Source organism: Ochotona princeps, chromosome 9 (genome assembly GCF_030435755.1).
Source record: "Ochotona princeps isolate mOchPri1 chromosome 9, mOchPri1.hap1, whole genome shotgun sequence".
Classification (NCBI taxonomy): domain Eukaryota; kingdom Metazoa; phylum Chordata; class Mammalia; order Lagomorpha; family Ochotonidae; genus Ochotona; species Ochotona princeps.
In genome coordinates, this window is record NC_080840.1 from 58657764 (window position 1) to 58682365 (window position 24602).

The 24602-nt window shown below is 43.0% G+C and overlaps 1 protein-coding gene across 3 annotated transcripts in view; it reads right to left on the reverse strand.

The window, feature by feature from the left end:
- The window catches only part of UBE2W (ubiquitin conjugating enzyme E2 W), a 59319-nt gene that overhangs the window by 26454 nt on the left and 8263 nt on the right, over positions 1–24602 (reverse strand). For 2 of the 3 annotated variants that reach the window (XR_009246100.1, XM_004588053.4), the window contains exons 2-3: positions 4208–4299; positions 38–140 (exon numbers count right to left, since the gene is read on the reverse strand). Coding sequence is in view for 2 of the 3 variants with exons in the window: in XM_004588053.4 (XP_004588110.1) it covers positions 38–140; positions 4208–4299 (195 nt within the window). In the remaining variant the exon portion in view is untranslated. Of the gene's footprint in view, positions 1–37; positions 141–4207; positions 4300–18763; positions 18822–24602 lie in introns of all 3 variants that reach the window. The other variant, XM_058668742.1, reaches the window with a different exon arrangement.

Below are 24602 nucleotides of genomic sequence, written 5' to 3' on the forward strand. Positions count from 1 at the left end.
TCGTTGAAAACACAATTTGAAAAAGCAAGGCAATTACCTGAGGAGAGTCAAAAGGATATCGACTACTAAACTTAAATAGGAGTTGAAATTTTTCCCCTTCATATAAGGTCCCTGGTGCACCCTCCATGTCCACAATCCACCTAGAACAGGGAAAAAAAAATTTAAGAGATTAGGGTGAGAAAGAGAAAAAGGAACACAGTGTACACTCCCTAGGGAGGTAGTAGGGCAGGAGCTGGTGTTTAACATTTCACGCTGCCAACAACTCACAGAATGGCTTTAATGCCCTGATCCCTCCCTTGTAACACTTGGGTTAAAAAAACTATTTTTGGGCCCAGTGCAATACATTAATGCCTCAATCCTCACCTTACATGCACCAGGATCTCATGGGTGCCAGTTTGTGTCCTGGCTGCTCCACTTCCCATCCAGCTCCCTGGCTGAAGCCTGGGAAAGCCATAGAAGATGGTCCAGAACCTTGGGACCCTGTACCCACGTGCGAGACCCAGAAAAAGCTCCTGGCTCCTGGCTTTGGATCAGCTTGGCTCTGGCCGTTGTGGTCATTTGAGGAATGAACCAGTGGGCAGAAGATCTTTCTGTATTTCCTTTTCTCTGTAAATCTGACTTTTCAATAAAAATAAATCTTTTTTAAAAATAAAAATTAAAAAGTAAATTACTGCCTTACACCCTAACCATAGATTATAATGTGATACCATTTCATTGTGTTATGCTGACAAATCTTTTCTCCATTATTGATATTTAAATTGTTTCCAAATCATCCCTAAATCTAAGTCCATCTTTTTCTCTCTCCCTCTGTTCACCGTAGCATTGTATTTACTAATTCAAAGGTTAAGGTAGTTACACTTTATGAGGTCTTAATACATTCTACCAAACTGTCTTTCAGAAACTTAACAAGTATTTGGTATTTATTTATTTATTTGAGAGAGCCAGCTCATATGTACTGGGTCATCATAAGCTGCTCCATCCACATCTCCTCCACGCTGGGAGGGACCCAATTACTTGCACCATCACTGAAGCCTAGCACAAAGCAGGAGTTAAAAGCCATGGCCAGGAATAGAACCTTTTCTCCACTTTTTCTCTACTCAGTTGTGAGTCTTTTAAATTTAATTAATTCAAAAGAGTGACGGACAGTGAGAGCGAGCGAGATCGACCTTCAAACTGCTAGTTCTGCCCTTAAATGTCTCAACAATCAGGGATGGGCCAGGACAAAGCCAGCAGCCAGGAACTCCATTCAGGTTTCCAACACGGGTGGCAGATGCTCAGTATCCACTGTCTTCCCAGGTATAACAGGAGGAAGCTGGATTAAAAGCAAAGCATCCAGGATTTTAACTGGCATTTCCATATGGGAAGTCAGCACCACATACTGCTGGTACTCACTGTACCAACGCTGTCTACAGATGAGCATCTTAAACCGTATCCTGGGGCTGGTGTCATGCCACAGTAGGCTAAGCCACTTCTGCAGTGCTGGCAACCCATATGGACATCAGTTGGAATCATGTTTCATTTTTTTTTTTAACTTATTTTTTTATTGGAAAGGCACATTTACAGAGGAGAGACAAATATCTTCCATCCACTGGTTCACTCCCCAGGTGACCATAAGGGCAGAGCTGATCTGAAGCCAGGAGGTTCTTCCAGGTCTCCCAGGCAGGATCAGAGTCCCAAGGCCTTGGGTCATCTTTTATTGCTTTCCCAGGCCACAAGCAGGGAGCTGGAAGGGAAGAAGAGCAGCCAGGATATGAACCAGTGCGCATATGGGATCCCATCACATGTAAGGTAAGGACTTTAGCCACAAGTCTGATGCTCCACTTCCCATCCAGCTCCCTGTGAATATGCCTGAGAAAGCGGCAGCAGTCCAGGTCCTTGGGCCCCGAGACCCATGTAGGACACCTGGAAGAAGCTACAGGCTCCTGGCTTTGGATTAGTCCACCTCTGGCCACTGCAACCATCTCTGTGTAAAAATCTGCCTTCCAAATAAAAATACATAAATCTAAATATTAAAAAAAAATTAAAAACAGGATTAAGGGATGGGCATTTGGCTTAGCAGTTGTATCAGAATGCCAGACAGAATGTTCAAGTTCCACCTCCATTCCCAATCTCAGTTTCCTGCTAAGGTGTATCACGGAAGGAACAGGTGACGGTTCAAGCAGAGTGCCGACCAAACCTGAGATGCAGACTGAGTTTCTGGCTCATGGTTCCAGCCCAGCAGAGCGCTTTATTACAGGCCTCTGGGAAGTGAACCAATGGATGGAAATCGGGCTGAATCTCTACCTTGCAAATTAACAGTGTTTTGAAAATGGGATTCAACCTGTACCAGAGAGAAAACAAAATCAGATACATTTTTTCAAAATTTATTTCATTTTTACTGGAAAGCCAGATATACAGAGAGGAGGAGAAACAGAGAGGAAGCCCTTCCATCCAATGATTCACTCCCCAAGTGACTGCAACAGTTGGAGCAGAGCCATTCCGAAGCCAGCTGCCAGGAACTTCCTCCAGGTCTCCACATGGGTACAGGGTTCTAAGGCTTTGGGCCATCCTCGACTGCTTTCCCAGGCCACAAGCAGGGAGCTGGATGGTAAGCAGGGCTGCTGGGATTAGAAATGGCACCCATATGATCTCCTCGCACATTCAAGATGAGGATTTTAGCCTCTAGGATACTGCACTAGGCCCCAGATAGTTGCATTTTGTTTAATTTTGTAGAGAAAGCACATATAATCTTTCAAAATAACTTCAAATTTTATTTGATATAAATGAATCATCAAGTGAGATCCAGAAATATTTTAAAGATATAATTTACAGATGTAAAAATTTATGGTACTTTTAAAAAAAGATTTAATTACTTTTATTTGAAAGGCATACTTTTCAGAGAAAGGAGAGACACAGAAAGAGAGAGGTTTTCCAAACCAAAACCGTTTCATTATTACATGAATTTTGGTCACTTTTATACTCCCTAAATCTAGGATTCAATACACATTTAAACTGGCTCATTTGTTCAAGTTGATTTATAGAAAAGTTCTATCTTATTGGCTTCTTTTTCTTTTACATTTTATATTTTTGGAGAGTTCTTCCTGTTAGTGCAGAGGAGCAACTGTTTCAAATTTTTTGTCTTTTCCATGAGAGTGCTCAGAGGTAGGCTTTCAGTTTCCCTTCTGTCCTGGATGCAGTTAATGTGTTTGGAGGATGAGGAAGAAACACCTCTTTCTTGCTATTCTCGTTAAAGTCCTAAATGGTTTCTTCAAAACTTTCAGATGGGCCAGTGTTGTGGCATAGCAAGTAAAGCTGCCACCTGTAATGCTCACATACCATGTGGGCACTGATTCATGTCCAGACTTTCCCACTTCTGATCCAGCTTCCTATTAGCAGCCTGGGACAGCAGAAAATGGCCCAAGTACTTGATTCTGCTACGCACATGACAAACCCAAAAGAAGCTCCTGGCCCCAGCCTGTGCTGGTCCCAGCTGATACAGCCATCTGGGGAGAGAATCAGCAGATGGAAGATTTCCCTTTCTCTCTAAATCCTTCAAAATACATAAGGTTTGAAAGAAAAACATTTGACAGACAACTCACACTGAACTTGTTTACTGCAGATGGGAATCATTTCATACAAAAAGTCACACAAAACTTTTTGATCTATCATTTTAAAACTTACCAAGATTTAGTTTTTTTTAAAAAGCAATGGCTTTATGAGGGTCGGTGCCATGGCATAGCAAGCTAATCCTCTGCATGAGGCTCTGGCACCCCAATGAATTCTTGGTTGATTCACTTCCTCTATCCAACTCTGTTTAAGAGCCTGGGAAAGCAGAAGATAAAGACCCAAGAGTTTGGGTGCTGCACCCACATGGCAGACCTGGAAGAAGCTCTTGGCTCCCAGCTTCAGAGAGCTCTGGCTGGTGCAGCTTTGTAGAGTGAACAAGTGAATGGAAGATTTTTATTTCTTTCTGTCTTTCTTCTCTCTCTGAAACCCTGCCTTTCAAATAAAAGTAATAAGTATTTAAAAAGGTTCTATAATTATTCAGCAACACATATAATGATAAGATGGAATACAAATTATGTATGTAAATGCACTGACTAAAATACATTTAATCTCTTGGGACAAGCAAATGGAATAAAATATGAGGATAACATTTTTTAAAACTGAATAAAAATTCATTTATTATACCAGTAACAAAAGATATACTAAAAATTAAATAACTTACTGTGTAATTGAATTTTGAACGCTCTTTTCATTTAAAGTCATCCCTGGAGGTGGGTCATTTTGCAAAGCCAATAGTTCTTTCTGTAGCCGTTTCTGGAAAAAACCACCAACAATTACTTGTACTTTCTCCCTTTTACAATATGAAATTTGCAACATAAATTATAGTTACTAGTTACTATGTATAAATTTATAACAGTATGACATTTTTTATTAAACTTCCTCCAAATGCTTACACCTTTTCCCTTTACAAGCCCCCTCTATTCTCTATTTTTCTTACATGCCTAATTTGTAAAATTTGAATTGTCCATCCTATAATTCAAAAGCTATTGTCAAAACATTTGAACACAGACACCATAAAGCGGTTAAGAAATTAGCCAGAAATCAAATAAACATATGAAAAAATGCTCAAGTTCCCTGGCAATAAGGGAAATCCAAATTAAAACATCAATGAGGTACCACCTAACGCCAGTAAGACTGGCCCACATGAATAAAAGCACCAACAACACTTGTTGGCGAGGTTGCGGGGAAAAGGGATCCCTACTCCACTGCTGGTGGGGCTGCAGGCTGGTACAGCCTCTATGGAAATCAGTATGGAGAATATTCAAACAACTCAAATTCAACATACCGTATGATCCAGCAATAGCACTCCTAGGAATATATCCAGAACACTTGTTCTATGAGAAACCAACATGCACTCCTATGCTCATAGCAGCACAATCAGTAATTGCAAAAACATGGAAGCAACCAAAATGCCCATCAACAGAGGATTGGATAAGAAAGCTATGGTACATCTACTCCATGGAATACTACTCAGCTATTAAAAAAAACAAAATGCAGTTCTTTGTGGCCAAATGGGCCAAACTGGAAACCATAATGCTAAGGGAAATGAGCCAATCACAAAAGGTTAAATACCACATGTTTGCCTTAATTTAAGATGATATGATGTTATGTATAACATGTTATGTTTTGAATGTTATATGTTGTGTATAAACTAAAATTGAAGTGTAGGTGAGGTGGTCACAGAAGGTGGCTGGGAACTCGCATTTACTTTTAACATATTGGTTACTCATTACTATGTCAATTAATTCCATAATGATGTAAATTTTTGCTGATGGTATGTTGGAGCTTTCAATTGACTGGGATGATACTCTGCTGGCTCTGTCTTCAGACCAGAAAGGGTATACCTAAGAAGCCGTTGAACTTGACTGGACAATAAGATGCTGGACTCTATGTTTGGTATACGCTTGCAATGGGGGAATCTCAACTGAACTTGAGCTGTGGTTATGCAACAAGGTGGAGGAATCCACCATGGTGGGAGGGTTTGGGGAGGGGTGGGAGAACCCAAGTATCTATGTAACTGTGCCACATAATACAATGTAATTAATGAAGTTAAATAATAAATAATTAAAAAAAAAAAATTAGCCAGACATGCACAAACATCAACTTCTTTAGAACTTCCTAGCTACTCTATTGATGCTGCAAAGCTATAGCAGTCTAGATTCAAGTTGGTTCAAGTTTTACATAATATTTTCTTCTGCTTAAAAAAAAAAACCCCACAACTCTATAATCATTTGAGAAAAGTGACATAAAAACAAGCTTACCAAAGAACCTGAAAGCCTTTGAAAAGTCTAAAAGTAACAAGTTTACAAACCATTCTCTATACTTCTTTTTCCTCCAATTTATTTGCTTAGATTTATTTTATTTTTATTTGATAGCCTTCATTATTATCATTTTATGATACAGTTCCATAGGCCCTGGGATTTCCCACACCCCCTCCCCGAATCCCTTCCCCCTCACTGAGTTCCCCTATGTTATTACTATACTATAGTTCTTCATAAATACTCATATGCCCATCATTGTGGGCATGGACAATGGCAGAGTCCAGCTTCCTACTGTCTAGATATAATAAACAGTTTCACTGAGAGTCCATCTTTGTCTGGAAGTAGAGAAGCATACTGCACTGTATCCTCACATCTGGATATGACAGTCTCCATTACACAGTTACTATACATCCCGTTAAATGAAAAATCACAATACAAAATCAGCAACAGGAAGAAAAATAGAAATTTACAATATCATGAAGCTAAATAATATGCTACTAGATATGATAGTCTCCATTACACAGTTACTATACATCCCCTTAAATGAAAAGCCACAAAACAAAAACAGGAAGAAAAAAGAAATTAACAATGCCATGAAGTTAAATAACATGCTGCTGAATGACTAATGCGTCGCTGAAGAAATGAAAAAGAAAATCAAGAATCTTCTTGAAGAAAATAATGCTACTGTACGATCCATTTGAAGAGATTAAACTTTAAAAAAATCAATATCCATGAGATACAGTTTCCACTGATCTCCTTGTCCACAGGTTCTGTTATTAGTGGGCACTATTTTTCAGTGAAAATAAAGCAAAGCAAACCTCAGGAGCTTTCTCCTGTTGGTTTACTCCCCCATTTGGCCACAACAGCCTTAACTAAGCTGATTGGAAGCCAGGAGCCAGGGGTTCCCTGAGGGCTTCCCACGCCAGTGCTGGGTCCCAAGGATTTGGGCCGTCCTCTGTTGCTTTCCCAGGCCATAAGCAGGGAGCTCAATGTGAACCGGAGCAGCCAGGACTCAAATTGGTGTTCATATGGAATGAACAGTACTTAGAGTACTCAGAGGTGGAGGACTAGGCAGCTGAGTCAATGCCCCAGCCCCACACAGGAGCTTTCAGTTTAGACTTCTATACCGAGTAACCCTTGGATGGCACTGTGATGCAGCGCATTGAGATTCTACCTGTGAAGCTACCATTCCACACGGGCACCAGTTCCCGTCCAGGCTGTTCCACTTCCCATGTTTGCTCTACACCACACATCACCTTCCGTCCACTGTTCAATCCCCCTCCCCCTCACCAAACCCTGGGCCTAGGCAAGGCCAAAGCCAGGATCCTAGAGCTTCTTCCAGGCTCCCAGTTAGGTGTAAGGGACAGCCAGCACTTGGGCTACATTCCAGTATTTTGTTTCTTTTTTCTTTTTTTTAAAGATTTTATTATTATTAGAAAGCCAGATATACAGAGAGGAGGAGAGACAGAGAGGAAGATCTTCCATCCGATGATTCACTCCCCAAGTGAGCTGCAACGGGCCAGTACGCGCCAATCCGATGCTGGGACCAGGAACCTCTTCCGGGTATCCCACACGGGTGCAGGGTCCCAAAGCTTTGGGCCGTCCTCAACTGCTTTCCCAGGCCACAAGCAGGGAGCTTGATGGGAAGTGGAGCTGCCGGGATTAGAACCGGCGCCCATATGGGATCCCGGGGCTGTCAAGGCGAGGACTTTAGCTGCTAGGCCACGCCGCCGGGCCCTACATTCCAGTATTTTCTCAGGCACATTAGCAGGGAGCTAGATCAGAAGTGGGACAGCCAGGACTTGAACTGCTGCCCATGCATAATGCCAGAATCACAGGCAGAGGCTTAATTTGCTATGCCACAACACTGCTCCTGTAAATAAAATTTTAAGCTTACTTATTTGAAAGGCAGAATAACAGAAATAGGCAAGGGTGCCTGCAAAGCCAGTGATGAGCCAAGCTGAAAGCAGTAGCCCAGAAATTCGTCCAGGTCTCCCATATGGGTAGCAGGGGTCCAAGTACTTGAGGCATCCTCTGTTGCCTTTCCAGGTGCATTAGCAGGAAGGTGGAGCAGATGTAGCTGGGACTCAGATCAGCACTCCGGTACAGAATGTAAGCATCCCTCCCAAGCAGTGGTTCGCTAACCCTAGCTCTATCTAATCCACGGCACTGCAACACCCTTTTACAAATAAATATTTCAGAATTCTGGGTTAAACAAAGAAAAACTGATTTTTTTAACACAGGGTTTCTAGCACACTAACTTGCACAGTGACTCTCCAAGGAAAGAAAGATGGCATAAAGAAGCTTACAAAAATGTTTCAATTATTTGAAACTCTCATATTTTGAAAAATACTGCTGTGGAAATGCTCTAGAGAAAAGGAAGACAGAAAAAATAGCCCTTGTTTACGAAGCAAAGGAGAGTCAGTGTGCATTCGTTACTAAGTACAGGAAAGATACAAAAGTAAGGCCAGAGAGTTTTACAAAATTAGCCCTGGATCTCCTGAACATGATGGTGAAAACTGCTAAAGAAAAAAGAGCTTCCAATCTGATAGAAGGTCTGATGTCTCCACACAGGAAGAGACTTCTGGTTAGCTTCCCAAAGAATCCTCAATTAGCCCTGCACTCTGATGTTTAACACACTTTGTGTAGTTCCCTCTCACCATTAAACCAGAGGTGCTCTGTGTGACTATTGGAACTGAGCAGAAAGATAGTAAGTATGTCATTATGAGTTTGCTGGACAGTAATCATCAATACCAAATCTTTCCATCCTCTCCCATTAGAACCACAAAAAGAGGCTTATCCACTGCTTAATGTCTTTTTTCAAAGATTTATTTATTTTTATTGGAAAAGTAGGTTTACAGAGAGAAGGAGAGACAGAAAGATCTACCATTCTCTGGTTAACTCCCCAAGTGGCTGCAGTGGCTGTTGCTGAGCTGATCTGAAGTTATGAGCCAAGAGCTTCTTCGGGGTCGTCAGGCTTTGGGCCATCCTCTACTGCTTTCTCAGGCTGTAACCAGGAAGCTGGGTGGGAAGTGGAGCTGCCAGGACATAAATCAGCACCCATGTAAGATCTTGGCACTTGTAAAGATTTAGCCACTGAGCCATCACACTAGGCCCTCTTCATTTCTATATTATCAAGTTAGAATCTAACTCAGGCACAGGTCTAGGTTTTCGACTGAAGGTGTATAGTCATTGCACTCAAAAATCAGTAACAGCAAATCCTGCCTTCAAGCAGGGAGTAAACTACCTTGCATATCCTCAATAGTGAGAAAGCAAGACCAGTATCCTGAGAATTAAGGAATGACTACTGATAAAAATAATAATTTACTGATTTACTAACAAAACTATTAAAAAGGGCAAACAACGTATCTGTTTGGCAGGCTCACAAAATCAGGAAATTCACCCATAGGTGTTTATCTTTGCTGGAACTGCTGTTCCTTAGAAAGACCAAGAAATATCTTCAAGTGATCATGCCTCAAAGTATCCTTTCAGTTCTTCTAGAAAAATGTCATAAATTCCTAGAAGGTACACACAGAGGACCTAAAGCAACAGGTATTAGGGCCCGGTGCAATGGCTCAATGGCTCAATCCTCACCTTGCATGCGTCAGGATCCCATATGGGTGCTGGTTTGTGTCCCGGCTGCTCCACTTCCCATCCAGCTCCCTGCCTGTAACCTGGGAAAGCAGTCAAGGACAGCCCAAAGCCTTGGGACCCTGCATTTGCATGAGAGATACTGAAGTTCCTGACTCCTGGCTTCAGACTGGCACATCTCTGGCCCTGTGGTCATCTGGGGAGTGAATCAGCAGATGGAAGATATTTTTGTCTCTCCTTCTCCCCATAAATCTGATGTCTTTCCAATAAATATAAATCTTTTTTAAAAAAAGCTTTATTAAAGAGTTGAATGCAAAGATAAATTAAAAATCATATCCACTTAAACATCTGAAGATCTGCTATAATCTTTTAAAGGTGATTTGATTAGCCTATAAAAAATTATGGTTTCCTTCTTGCTCATTCTCTCAAAGCATTTGGTCTGGAGGAACCTATCATGTAAGCAGCTTAATTGTGAGGAGGCATTCAACTTCTAACTTTGAAGACAAAGTATTAAACAGGGCCACTGCGGTGCACTGGTTTGTGTCCTGGCTGCTCCACTTCCAATTCAGCTCTGTTTATGGCCTGGGAAAGCAGACTCTGCACCCACATGGGAGGCCCGGAGGAAGTACCTTCCCCAGGGTCAGTTCAATTCTGCCATTTGGGAAGTGAACTAGCAGATGGAAGACTTTCTCTACCTCTTATTCTCTCTGTAAAATCTGCCTTTCAAACAAAAATAAATAAATCTTAACAATAACAAAAAAAAAGTCAATAAAATGAAGGGACTGGCATCATGAAGCAGCAGGCTAGGCCTCCATCTGTGGTGCCAGCATCCCATCTGGGTGCCAATTTGAGCCCCAGCTGCTCACTTCTGATCTCAGCTCATGGCATGAAAGCAGCAGCAGATGGCCCAGGTACTTGGGCCCCTGCCTCCCATGAGAGAACCAGAAAAAGCAGGTTCTGGCTCCTCACTTTAGACCAGCCCAGCTTTAGCTGCTTTAGACATCTGAGCATTAGTCCAGAGGATAGAACTCTATTGGTCTCTCAAACACAAATAAAATACATCTTCAACGACACCACCAACCAAAAAAAAAAAAAAAAAAAAGGAATAAAAAGCCAACGAGAGACAGTAGTAAATGCTATATCGCCAGCTTATAAAGCCATCACAGTAGGGCTGGCATTTGGCACAGCAGTTAGTACACAACTTGGGGTACTGCGTCAGAGGGCCTGCATTTGTATTCCCTCTCCACTTTCACTTCAGTTTCTTGCTAATCTGCACCCCATGAGGGTAATGACTCAAGTCCCTGGGACGTTGCCACTCAAATGGGAAACTTAGATGAAATCCTGGGTCTCCTGGCTGCCGCCTGGCACAGTCCTTAACACTGAGGTCATCTGGAAGATGTCGGTCTCTGTCTCTCAGCCCTTCAATTAAGTGAAAGTTTAAAAAAAAAAAAATCACAGCAATACTGGTCTGCTTTCCCAAATTGTAGTGAAAATGCCAGCTATAAACTCAAATATTTGTAAAATGGGAAATAACTGTAGAAGAGAACCAGTGTAAAACAGCAGAACACCCAGAAACCACGGTGGCAAAGAAGGGAAATTAGTTTCACTGGTTCACGGTCAAGTACCCCTCTTGTACATCTCTAACTTGGTGAAGTATGGAAAAAACACAAACGGGTTATAAACATGCCATTATCTTCCAAATCTAAGACATACTAACAACTCTAAGACATGTCATTACTTGATACAATACTAGGAAAGGGGAAAAAAATTCCCTCCAATTATTCAATGATAGACACTGATAACATATCTTGATTTGAAAGATGTTAAAGTATAGAAAGAATGGATTTTAAAAATCTACAAAATATGGAATTATAAAGAGCTAACTTTCTTTTTAAGTACATCCTACAACAACACCCAAGAAATAAAACTTCATCAATTAAGTTTCAGTAAATACAACAACTAAAATGATTCTACTTCATATTATATCTCATCTATCCCAAAATACGTGCTAGTTAATATTTATATACGCACTTTATTCTCAGAATTTGTACAAAACTACACAGACATCTACCTCTCTAGACACAAAAGGTCTGAAGTCATTAACAAAAGGATTCATTTTGCCTCATTCATCCATTAAAAACAGCCAGGCCTAGAATATCAATGTTTTAAAACATGTCAACTCTAAAATAAACCTGAGAGTTACCTAACCTTCATCTTATTGTTGCTCAAGTCTGGAAAGCTCACAGCAATCTGATCTCTTCTGAGAAACCCATAAGGGTTTTCACATTCAGTAAGCAGGAACCTAACACATTTAAACACCACCACATACAGGTCACTTAACACTTTCAGAACTAGTTTCGCTTCTCATTGGGTCAGCCGGTATGTACCCTTACTCCTTCCTCATATAAATGAGTGATATGAAGCTGTGTTTCACAGATTCCTTTTTTCTCATGAGAAAACTGCTGACAAATTCTCCACTATACAACTACCAATGAGAAGGTAATTAGGACACATTAAAAGATGAATTAACATTCTAGTACGTTATAACATATTACCTGAAAACATCCTCCATCATTCCAACAACCAAGGATGTGCGACACTTCCTAAACCATTTTACACCTTAGTGCACAAGAGCTTTGGTTTTTTTGTTTTGTTTTGTTTTGCTTTGTTTTTCCAGATTTCTCTTTATTTATTTGAAAGGCAGAGTTACTGAGAGAAGGGAGAGACACAAGAGGTCTTCTGTCTACTGGTTCACTCCCCAAATGGTCACAAAGGCCAGGGCTGGGCCAACCAAAGCCAGGAGCTTCACCTGGTGCTCCCACCTGGGTGGCAGAGGTCCAAGAATCTGGGCATCTCCCATAGTTTTTCCAGTTGTATTAGCAGGGAGCTGAATAGGAAATACAGCATCTGGGATCCAAGCTGGTGCACATATTAGATGCTGACAGTAAAACCTCAACTTAACCAGCTACACCACAATGCCAGAGAATTATTATTTAGATTTATTCTTCTTTATGACTGTTAAGGAGATAACAACATGAAAAAGTTCCTTCTCTCCTTATCTTTCATTGTCACCTCTCCAAGAGTCACCACCACAGTATAGTTTTTATCCTACTGACAATGAAATACGGGAACACAAGGACATGAAATGCAACATTCACATATTAGTATTCTTAGCCTTGAAATGTATGGCCTTCAGAAGGCTCAAAAAACAGGTTGTAGAGAGCAGTAAAAGCAATTTAAAAAGTAATCTCAGGGTCCGGCGTCGTGGCCTAGCAGCTAAAAGTCCTCACCTTGAATGCGCCAGGATCCCATATGGGAGCCAGTTCTAACCCCAGTGGCCCCTCTTCCCATCCAGCTCCCTACTTGTCGCCTGGGGAAACAGTCGAGGACAGCCCAAAGCTTTGGGACCCTGCACCCAGGTGGAGACCTGGAGAGTTCCTGGCTCCTGGCTTCGGACTGGTACAGCACCAGCCATTGCAGTCACGTGGGGAGTGGATCATCAGATGAAAGATCTTCCTCTCTGTCTCTCCTCCTCTCTGTATGTATATATCTGACTTTGCAATAAAAATAATAAACAGTAAATCTTTAAAAATAATAATCTCAGCAATACTGTTGTGGCATAGCACGTCAAGCCACTGCCTGCAACACTGGCATCCTAGACAGACAGAAGCTGGCTTGTATCTCGGCCTAATAATGGCCTGGGAAAACTGTTTGGGCTTCTGCTACTTACATTAGAAATCTCTTCCTCGGGCCCAGCGGCGTGGCCTAGCGGCTAAAGTCCTCGCCTTGACAGCCCCGGGATCCCATATGGGCGCCGGTTCTAATCCCGGCAGCTCTACTTCCCATCCAGCTCCCTGCTTGTGGTCTGGGAAAGCAGTTGAGAACGGCCCAAACCTTTGGGACACTGCACCCGTGTGGGAGACCCGGAAGAGGTTCCAGGTTCCCGGCTTCGGATCAGAGCAGCATCGGCCTGTTGCAGCTCACTTGGGGAGTGAATCATCGGACGGAAGATTTTCCTCTCTGTCTCTCCTCCTCTGTGTATATCTGGCTGTAATAAAATGAATAAATCTTTAAAAAAAAAAAAAGAAATCTCTTCCTCTAACTTCACTTTTTAAATTATTGTTTCTAAAAAAGTGTAATCACTCTAAAATGCAATCACTGAAACACACCACCAGCATTGTGTATATGACATGCATTAGTTCCTGGACCACTGTGGATACAAGAACCCCCAGATACTCAAATCCCTTATGAAAATGACGTGGTACTTACATGTAACTCCTGAATACTCTAAGCTGTCTCTACACTGCTTGTAATATCTACTACAATGTGAAAGCTAAGTAATAGCTGCTATATTGCTTAGGGGATAATGACAAGAAAACATCAGTACATGTTCAACAGGCACAATTTCTCATCTTTGAGTATTTGATCTGTGTCTGAGGAGGTGAAATCCGCAAATACAGAGGACAACTGTAATTCTACTCAATGCTATTCCTGCTCCTGAAACTTAAATGTCAATGCCAGCACAAATATGAACTCATAAAATCAAACTAAATTTGACTATGCCAAATGCTTCCTTGGCATGATCAAGAAATGAGATACAATGGATTAAATGAAAGGTGAAAATTAACATTAAAATTTACATTTTTAAAAGATGTATTTATTTTTATTTCAACGGCAGATTTTATAGAGAGGAGAGAGAGATGCTTTCCACCCACTGCTTAACTCTCTAAATGGCTGCAATGACCAAAGCTGAGCTGGTCTAAAGCTGGGAGCCAGGGACTACTTCCCAGGCTCCCAAGCGGGAGGCCATTATCCACTGCCTTCCCAGGCCACAAGCAGAGAGCTGGATTACCAGTGAAGCAGCGGGGGCCAGCGCAGTAGCATAGCCTACGGGGTAATGTCCTCGCCTTGAATGTGCCAGGATCCCATATGGCTGCCGGTTCTAATTCTGGCAGTTCCACTCCCATCCAGCTCCCTGCTTGTGGTCTGGGAAAGCAGTTAAGGACGGCCCAAAGCCATCTGCACCAACATGGAGACCTGGAGGAAGTTCCTGGCGCCTGGCTTCGGAATGGCTCTGCTCCAGCTGTTGCAGCTACTTGGGGAGTGAATCAATGGATGGAAGATCTTCTTCTCTGTTTCTCCTCCTCCTCTCTGTATATCTGCCTTTCCAATAAAAACAAATTAAAAAAAAAAAAAAAAAAAAAACAGAAGTGAAGCAGCGGGTCCGGCGCATTGGCCTAAGCCGCGGCTAATGTCCTCGCCTTGAACGTGCCGGGATCCCATATGTACACTGGTTCTAATCTCAGCAGCCCTGCTTTCCATCCAGCTCCCTGCTTGTGGCCTGAGAAAGCAGTTAAGGATGGCCCAAAACCTTGAGACCCTCTACCTGTCTCAAGACTCATGGGAGACTTGGAATAGGCTCTGGGCTCTGGCTTCGGACTGGCTCAGCCTTGGCTGTTGCAGCCACTTGGGGAGTGCGTCTAAGGATGAAAGATCTTCCTCTCTTCACTCCTCTCTATGTATATCTGACTTTCCAATAAAAATAAATAGATCTTTAACAAAACACAGAAGTGAAGCAGCTGGGACATGATCCAGAGCCAATATGGGATACCTGTGCTTGCACCAAGAGGATTAGCATGCTACAGCACACCACCAGCCCCAAAATTTATTTTTCAACATTTAAACTTACTGTTCCTTTAAATGAAACTGACTTCTTTGGGCTGTGTTTGCTTTTTTCCATGAACCCACTGAATTCATACACATCCTAAACCTATCTCACTCCAGGAGACAAAGGGGTTACAACTCAGAAGCAAAGCTTATCTACTCAGGATAGTCCAGAACTCAGGCATCTGATGTTCTGGAAGCTAAACCCCAAATAAAATACTGAAGTTACCAAGAAACCTTGTCCTAGAATGAGATAAAATACAATTCAGAGTCATTCTACCCTTGATTCATACTATAGGTGAAAATTAAAAAAAAAAAGAGCCCTAGATCTGCTAAGTTATAGTCAGGATTTCTAGCGCACAGTAAATCTTAGATATGCTGAATAAAATGATGACTCTGTCCTCAAAGACAGTGAAAAGCTTGGTAGGACTTAGAAACTGAACTTCAGATCCATCATGAGACAATAACTGATACATTTAGTGATGTGACTTATTGTTCAAAATGCAAGTACAATGTAAACCTTAGGAGTGTAAGTGAGATACTGTAAGGGGTATACTGTAGTCTGATCATTTGTGTCCCACCAAAATTCCTATGATGAAATCTAATCCCAAATGCATTAGCAGGAAGAGGTAGGATCTTTGGGAAGTTAAGCAGGTATGAAGCCAGAATTCTGGTAAATAATGCTTCTGCAGAAAATCCTGGATTCCAAGATGGCTGAATCGGGAAAAAACACATGAAAACACATGCCGATTCTAACCCGAGGAAGGTAACAGAAGTGGAGCAGGTACATTCCCAGAGAACTGAAGAGAAGCTGGCAGTGGAAACATTACAAAAAGAAGAGAGATGCGGTGGAAAAGCATGACAGTACACCAACAACAAGCAGGGATGCCACACATGAGGTCCACAGCCAGGGGCTGCAGGAGACGCCAGCACCTGAGGGCGAGGGGAGGGCAGCCTGTGGCAGGCTCTGGCACTGCTGACAAGCCCGAGGGAGAACTCTGAAGGCCACTCTGACTTCCCCTTCCCTCTCCCTTCCCTGCTCACCTGGTCCCTTTGCAAATAAACTTTTCTGTCTACAACAGAAAAAAAAATTTTTTTTCCGCTCTCCTTCCTGTGAGACATGATGATAAAAGAAATACAGGCTTTTCCATTGTTGGCTAACAGAGTAATCAGGAATCAGGAAAAGAAGCTATGCGGTAGCGATGATAATTTTAAAATAGGTAGACCTACAGATTACAAGTTATAATTCACAAATAACTAATGATACATGCAATGAAATAATCTGCAATCTTACCCCATATGAATGTTTTGTCATTTCTTTGTTGGGGAGTAGAAGGAAAAGCTGGCTATGCAATTAAGTGGCAAAACAAGAATTCAAGTTCAAATTTATGTGATTGCAAAGGTTGTGTTCACTCATTCATTATTTACTGACGGCCTCAAATATGCCATCCCTGAATTACATGCACGCAAATCTGTAAGTAAGTAAACTAACTCAGCCAGGGACATGAGTATAGCAGAGTATAGGAACTGCTATTGCTGAGACTGGAGGGTTATTTCATATTAGGTTACCTAAGAAGCCCTCTCTGGAAAAATATCTCTTGAACAAAACTTGGAGTCAGAAAAATGAAATGAGCCATTCCTATCCAAAGAGCAGACGCAACCCGGGCAAAGGCCCTAAGACAGGAGCAGCAAGGTGATCAGGAAGAAACAAAGGACTGCGTTCTCACGGACCTCAGGAAGGTGGCACATCAGGCTGAGGAGATGCAGCTCTTACCCAAGTCCCAGGGGTTCTCTTTAGATACCTGCTAACCACACTGGGAGGGCAGCAGAAGATGACCCAAGCACTCGGGCCTCTGGCACACCACGTGGCAGCGCCTGGCCTAGATTCAGCTACTGTGGGTCTGGAAGATTCTTTTTCTCTGTCACTGTGCCTCTCATAGAACTTCTTTTTGAATAAGGTCTTTTAGTATTAAAAGTGATTCTGAATAATATTAGAAGATCAGGAAATTGCAGCCGGATTGTCAGTGAAGTGATATCTAACTGTTTTAAAACAATTTAACTGTGGGTTGAAAAAATCATGAGACAAGAATAGAAGTAGGGAAATCAGTTATGGAGTCATTGAAATAATCGGAGATGATGATGATGAAGATGATGATGATATATGGAGTAATCCAGAAGAAAGGACAAGTAGTTGAGAACTGGACATATTTGTTTTTGTTTCTTAACAGAGAAGGAGTAATAGAAGAGTTTCATCTACTAGTTTGCTCTCCAAACAGCCATAATGTCCACCTGAGCAGAGCTCATCAGATCCGAAGCTGGGAGCCAGGAGCTTCTTCTAGGTCTTCCAAGTGTGTCTGTGTGTGTGTGTGTGTAAATTAAAGTTGAACTGACTAATGGATTGACAATGGGTGGGATGAAACAAAGGCTTTGGGTTCAGAAACCAGAATGAAATTGCCACATACCAACAGAAGATACCGCAGAAAACAGATATGAGAGGGGTAGATGCTGGTGCAGTAGGCAAGACAAAGTTTGAGATGCCAGTGTAGTGGCATAATGGGTTAATCCTCTACCTGCCGTAAAGCACCTCCTACGTACACCAGTTCACGTACACCAGTTCAAGTCTCAGCTTCTCCACTTCTTTTTTTAAAGATTATCTATTTTTATAGCAAAGTCAGATACACAGAGAGAAGAGACAGAAAGGAAGATCTTCCATCCTATGATCCACTCCCCAAGTGACCACAACGGCCAGTGCTGCGCCAATCCAAAGCCAGGAACCAGGAACCTCCTCCAGGTCTCCCACGTTGGTACAGGGTCCCAAACTCCCGGGCCATCCTTGACTGCTTTCTCAGGCCACAAATAGGGAGCTGGATGGGAAGTGGAGCTGCCAGGATCAGAACCGGAGATCATATGGGATCCTGGTGCATTCAAGGTGAGGACATTAGCCTCTAGGCCACGCCGCCGGGCCCAGCTTCTCCACTTGTGATTCTGTTCTCTGCTTATGATCTAGGAAGGCAGCAGAGGATGACCCATCTCCTTGGGCCCCTGCACCCATGTGGGATACCCAAAAGAAACTCAAGGCTCCACGCTTTGGATAGGCTCAGCTCCAGCTGTTACAGCCATCTGGGGAGTGAACCAGAAGACAGCAAACCTCTGTTTGTCTCTCTTTCTCTCTTGATAAATCTACCTTTCAAATAAATTAATCTAAAAAAAGAAAGCTAGAGACATCCATGTCCCATATTAGAGTGTTTGGGTTCAAGTTCCAGCTCCAGTTGTGATCCCAGCTTCCTACAAATGGAAAGAAATGTGGGATCACAAGATCTTGCCTAGGAAGAAGACTGTGATGCCATGGGAGCCCACACTGTGGCACAAGTTAAACTGCCACCTGAGATGGAATGCCAACATCCCATCAGGCATCAATTCGTGTCTCAGCTGCTCCACTTCTGCTCCAGCAACCCGAGAAAAGGCCAGGGAAAGCAGCGCAAAGTGGTCCTGGTGCTTTGAGCCCCTGCCACCCATGCTGGAGACCTGGATGAAGCTGCTGGCTTCTGGCATTACCCTGACCAGTGTTGGCTGCTATAGCCATCAGGGGGGGTGAACCAGTGGATGGGAGAGCCCTCTCTCCCTCACTCTGTTAACTCTGACTTAAACTAAAACAAAACAAAAACAGTGACAGCTGAAATGCTTGGGTTCCTGCCACTCACATGTAAGACGAGCATTGGGTTCTGGATTTCTGGCTTTGGAATGCCTCAGTCCCAGCTGCTGTGAACATTTGAAAAAAGTCAATCAGTTGGCAGATCACTGTTTTTATATCTCAAATATGAAAAAAATTAAATATTTTTAACAAAAAGTTGGTTTGGGGAAGATAAACTTTTTAAAGTTTACTTATTTATTTATTTGAAAGGTAGTGTTACAGAGGAGAGACAGAGACAAGAAAGATCATCTGTCCACTTGTTCACACTAAAAATGGCAGCAATGGCTGGAGCTGAGCCAGTCAGACCCTACGGGGCGCAAAGACTTGGGCCACCTTCTCCTGCTTTCCCAAGCACATAATCAGGGAGCTGAATCAGAAGTGGAGCAGCCATGTCAGACTGGGCCTATAGCATCCACAGCACATGTAAGATCCAAGGAGTAGGAAGGGAGGGTGTGTGTATAAGCCTAGTAGGGGGCTGCAGGGACTCCCCTTGCTGGAAGCTGCTCCCACTGATCAGCAAACAGGTGGGACTGGGGGCAGACTGATATGTGCAGGAACCAGAGTAAATGCAGGCTAGTCGGGCTTTGCAACAGTATTGGCTGGCAGATGCAGGAACTGGGAAGTAAGTTTTGTCAGACTAGACCACAAGAACCGAGGCTGGGAGTAGACCTACTAGGGAAGCTCTGGGCATCTCCCTGATGAGTCACAGCTCTTACCAGTGAGCAGACCAGGGATCAGGGTTGGTTTGGCTAGACAAACTGTGGTGCCACCAGCATGTGTATGGGCTGGATAGCGGGGCTGGTTGGGCTGAGCTAGGCTTCAACACCCAACAATGTGTATGAGAGCCAAATGGGATGACGGATGGACTGGACAGGTCTGCTATACACAGCAGCATATTCAAGAGCCAAGGCTGGAGGTGTGGCTGGTGGGGGGTTACTAGGGTCGCTTCAAGTAAGCTGCAGTTCCTGCCGGTGTGCAGAAGGGCTGAATGTGTGGTGGGCAGCGTTGGGCTGGCCCACAACATCCAGTGGTTTACACAGGAGATGGGACTGGGGACAGAACTAACCAGCCAACTGCAACTCTGTGTGTGTGTGTGTGTGTGTGTGACAGACTTGAGTAGACCCTGTACTGGCTGGCACACACAGGAGTCAGATCCAAAGTCACTCTGGCAAGGTTTCTTTGGGGACCACCCCCTCAAACCACTGACTCCGATTCACTGGATTCAGAACTCCAACCATTGGGAAGAATCACATAATCTGTCAGAAATGTGCCTCCTTGGTTGCTTGAAGCCTGAGCAGTGGACGGCATGCCCAGATGCGCAAGGGGGACATGACAGCCAGTTCATTGAAGCCTGCAGAGGACATCTAGCACCACGGAGAGCAGAACAAATTGGACAGTTCCCCAAGTCAAGCTTTGACAGCAGGTATCTGGTCAAGTGCAGACTCTAAGGTGGACTATGTCAGCAATGGACTTTGAAGGGATTTCCTCAACCTTGGAGCAATGAAATCAACAGCATCTCAGAACTATCAAAACCACTTAAGTAGTACCCTCAGAACAAGCTCCACATCAGGGATCCTGGGATGACATCAAGTGGTCTTCCCCCATCGCCGGGTACTAATGCGATGAGTATGCTGGGAACAGTCCTTTTCCCCTCTCTGCCCACTTTCCCCAGATACAAGAAGAAAAAGGAGACCAGAGGCAGCTGTCTCATCCACTTTCCCCGATTCTTAGACCCTCCCTGCCCTAATCAGTGGTCCACAAGGGCATGTATACCTCTCAACTAGGTAAACTGTCGCGGCCAGCTGAGCTGGTAGGCACGGCAAAGGACCAGGGGTCAGGCACCAACACACGGAGACCAGTGACACGGTGGAGTGAGCAGTCTCCCTCAGGCCTCTTTATTACCCTAATTTATGCTCTTTCCCCCAAGCCCATTAACAGGACAATAGGACGCCAATGAGTCTGGAAAGGCCAGGTGCTACAGCCGCAGGCTCAATACCTGAGTGCTCAGCTTAAGGAATGTAAATCAACTCCTCAGCCCACAACAGTAAACATCATCAAAAATAAAATTATTTAAAATAAAAACAAGTGCAGCGGCCAGGACTCAAAGTAGCACCCATATGAGATGTCAGCACCACAGGCAGCAGCTTTACCAACTGCCACAGTGCCGGCCCAAGAACAACCTTACACAAGTTTACCTCTAGGCTAACCTTTTTGTCTCAAGTACTATGCTACACAATGATTCTGCACAATACAGCTTTTTCAGTAGTAAAATGGGATTTGAAGTCAGCTCTTTAGATTCCAGATATTATGCTCTTTATTTCTACAGAAGCTGTAAAACATCCAGACCAAAGCACTGGCCCCTCTAGATGGATTTTAAGCAAATGAATGCAGTTTTTTCTCAGAATAAAAACAAATCAAAATCATGGATTACTTGTTAGTGATCCAAAAGCTACATTCACAAATTAAGATGATCAAATTTTTTTTATTTATTATTTTTAATTCATTAATTACATTGTATTATGTGACACATTTCATAGGTACTTGGATTCTCGATGATCAAATTTTTAAAACAGCTGACATTAAGTATTTGGACAGATTTGGATGCTGTTGATTTCACTGCTCCAAATGAAATTTGTATTTGACAGATAACATTCATGACAGAAACAGCAATGACATAAAGGTACCATAAAATTTACCTAACATGCTTTTAATTTAGGTAAATACTAAGAAGAGCCTTATTTCCAGAAATTGTCAGATCACACCACTTTCAAAATTCTTCTTGATAATATTTTTAAACACTAAAAACTTTTCATTATAATTTTGTTCAATGCGCAAGCAAAAAAAATCTCATCTATAGGGGCCAGCACGGAGGAACGACAAATGAAGCCACCACCTACGACACCCACATCCTGCAAAGGCCTGCTCCACTTTCAATCCAGCTTCCTGCTTCCTGGGAAAGCAGTGGAAGATGGTCCAAAGGCTTGGATCCCTGCCCAAAGGAAGCTTCAGTGTGACTCAGTGCCGACTGTGCAGCCAACTGGGGAGTAAACCAGGAGAGGAAAGAGCTGTCTCTCCCTCCGTGTAACTTTATTTTTCAAGTAAGTAATTTCTTACATGTGATCCATAAAGTAATTTTATATTATAAATAGTAATATTTCCTTTCATTTTCTTAAAGAAATATAAAATATTATAGTAAGTGCTTAATTCCTGACTGAAACATTAAATAATTATCCCAATGACTTCTGTATAATACCATAAACATTTTAATATGTTCAAGGCCTATAACTTGACATCAGAGTTCAGAGTATATATCCTAATTGCTTTATTACTTTTTTCTTAAAGATTTATTTGTTTTTATTGAAAAGTCAGATATATAGAGAGGAGGGGAGACAGAGAGGAAGATCTTCAGTCCACTGGTTCCCTCCCCAAGTGGTGGCAGCGGCTGGAGCTGAGCCAACCCAAAGCCAGGATCCTGGAGTTCTCTTCCGGGTCTCCCACATGGGTGCAGGGTCCCAAGGATTTGGGCCGTCCTCGACTGCTTTCCCAGGCCACAAGCAGGTAGCTGGATGGGAAGTGGAGCAGCCAGGATTAGAACCAGCGACCATATGAGATACCAGCGCGTTCAAGGCAAGGACTTTAACTGCTATGCTATTGTGCTGGGCTGTCACTTAAGGGTTTTTCAAGTATTTTCATATTTCCTCTGGTTTTTAATTTTTCTTTTCTAAAACGAAGTAAAAGAATTTCTGTTGTGAACAGAGTAATAGGGCCCAGGGTGGTAACCTAGTGGCTAAAGTCCTTGCCTCGTATGGTCGCTGGTTCTAATCCTGGCAGCTCCACTTCCCATCCAGCTACCTGCTTGTGGCCTGGGAAAGCATTCGAGGACGGCCCAAAGCCTTGGGACCCTGCACCCACGTGGGAGACCCGGGAGAGTTCCAGGCTCCTGGCTTCGGATTGGCACAGCTCCAGCCATTGTGTTCACTTGGGGAGTGAATCATCGGATGGAAGATCTTCCTCTCTGTCTCTCCTCCTCTCTGTATATCCGCCTTTCCAATAAAAATAATAAATAAATGTTAAAAAAAAATAAAATCCTTAAGTGATGGTAAGCAAATCAAGAAAAAAGAACCAGCTTTTGTGACCTCGCTACAAACATGAATTTTAGGTTATTCCTTAATAGATACTCAACCTATTACTGAAAGAGAGAAAAGTAAGGGTTGGGCCCAGCACCGTGGCCTAGCGGCTAAAGTCCTTGCCTTGAATGCACCAGGATCCCATATGGGCGCCGGTTCTAATCCCGGCAGCTCCACTTCCCATCCAGCTCCCTGCTTGTGGCCTGGGAAAGCAGTTGAGGATGGCCCAATGCATTGGGACCCTGAACCCCCGTGGGAGACCTGGAAGAGGTTCCTGGTCCCGGCATCGGATTGGCGCGCACTGGCCGTTGCGGCTCACTTGGGGAGTGAATCATCGGACGGAAGATCTTCCTCTCTGTCTCTCCTCCTCTCTGTATATCCGGTTTTCCAATAATAATAAAATCTTTAAAAAAAAAAAAAAGTAAGGGTTAATGCTTTTTCTGCTTCTGTATCCTGCTTGGCGAGATTAGATAAGGGGTAGGAGAATGGCCATGATAGGCCTGACAGCGGGAAGAAGGCCTATACCAAACTCAGCAGGTATGCTATGTGCCTATAAATTGTCTGTACCCCTTGACATCAAGGGTTCTATCCTTTGCAGGAGTGGGAGCCTGTTCGTGTCAATAAAATTCCTCTTGCTTTTGCAGCCTCTGACCTGGTTATTTGGAGCTTTCGGGCGGTGACTTCTGGGGCCCACACCCGTTAGACCCCTGCGGTTTAACATTACAAAACTGTTTAATAGATTTCCCTAAAATGAAATTAAACTAATTCAGAATTTCCTTTAGGAAATTTAGGAATGCTTGCTTAAGTATCAACTGATAAATGTTTACTATTCTCACTACATGCAGTTCAAGGACAGAGGAAATATGTCTGTTTGAAGTATACGGCCCAAGGGTAGTAAAGATCTGAAGTTACATAAAAATCTGAATAGGGGCAGACATTGGGGCACAGCACGTTAAGCCACCACCTGTAACACCTGCATTCCACATGAATCCCCATTTGGGGTCAAACTCAAACCCAATTCATATCCAACTCCCTGTTCATGTGCCTAGAAAAGCAGCCAAAGATGAGCCTCTTATGTGGAAGACTGTGATGGAATTCCTGGCTTCTGGTTTCAGCCCTTGTCAGGGTCAGCACTGTGGCCCAGCAGGTTGCACAGCAGCTTGTGACTCCAGCATCCAATATGGGTAGCAACTCCCCTTCCTATCCAGCTCCCTGGTGAATCCCACCTGAGAGGACAGAAGATGGCCCAAGTGCAGAGACCCTGCTACCTATGTGGGAGACCTGGCTCTAGTCTGGCCCAAGCTGCAGTCATACAGGGAATGAAGCAGCAGGTGAAGATCGTTCTGTCTCTCTTCACTCTGTAACTCTTTTAAATAAATAAATCTAATGAAAACAAAAACACCAACACCTTTACCTTCTGGTGTATATTCTCCATTCCCCTAGTTTCAAAAGCTCTGATAACCTAATGCAGATATTATTAATAATCTAGCTAACCTTCTCAGATATTATAATGCTCCCTTACTCCATAGGTTCCCTATAATCAGTGATCCTCAGAATCTAAGATGACAGCCAATTTTCTACTTCTGATTATACTACCATCTTTCATGACATTAACCAATGGTTATGTAGTAGCTAAGTGTCAAGGCAACGTAACCACTGTTTTAATAGAAATGCCAGTAAGAAACCTAACACCACTTATCTCACTAACCATAGCCAGTTAGG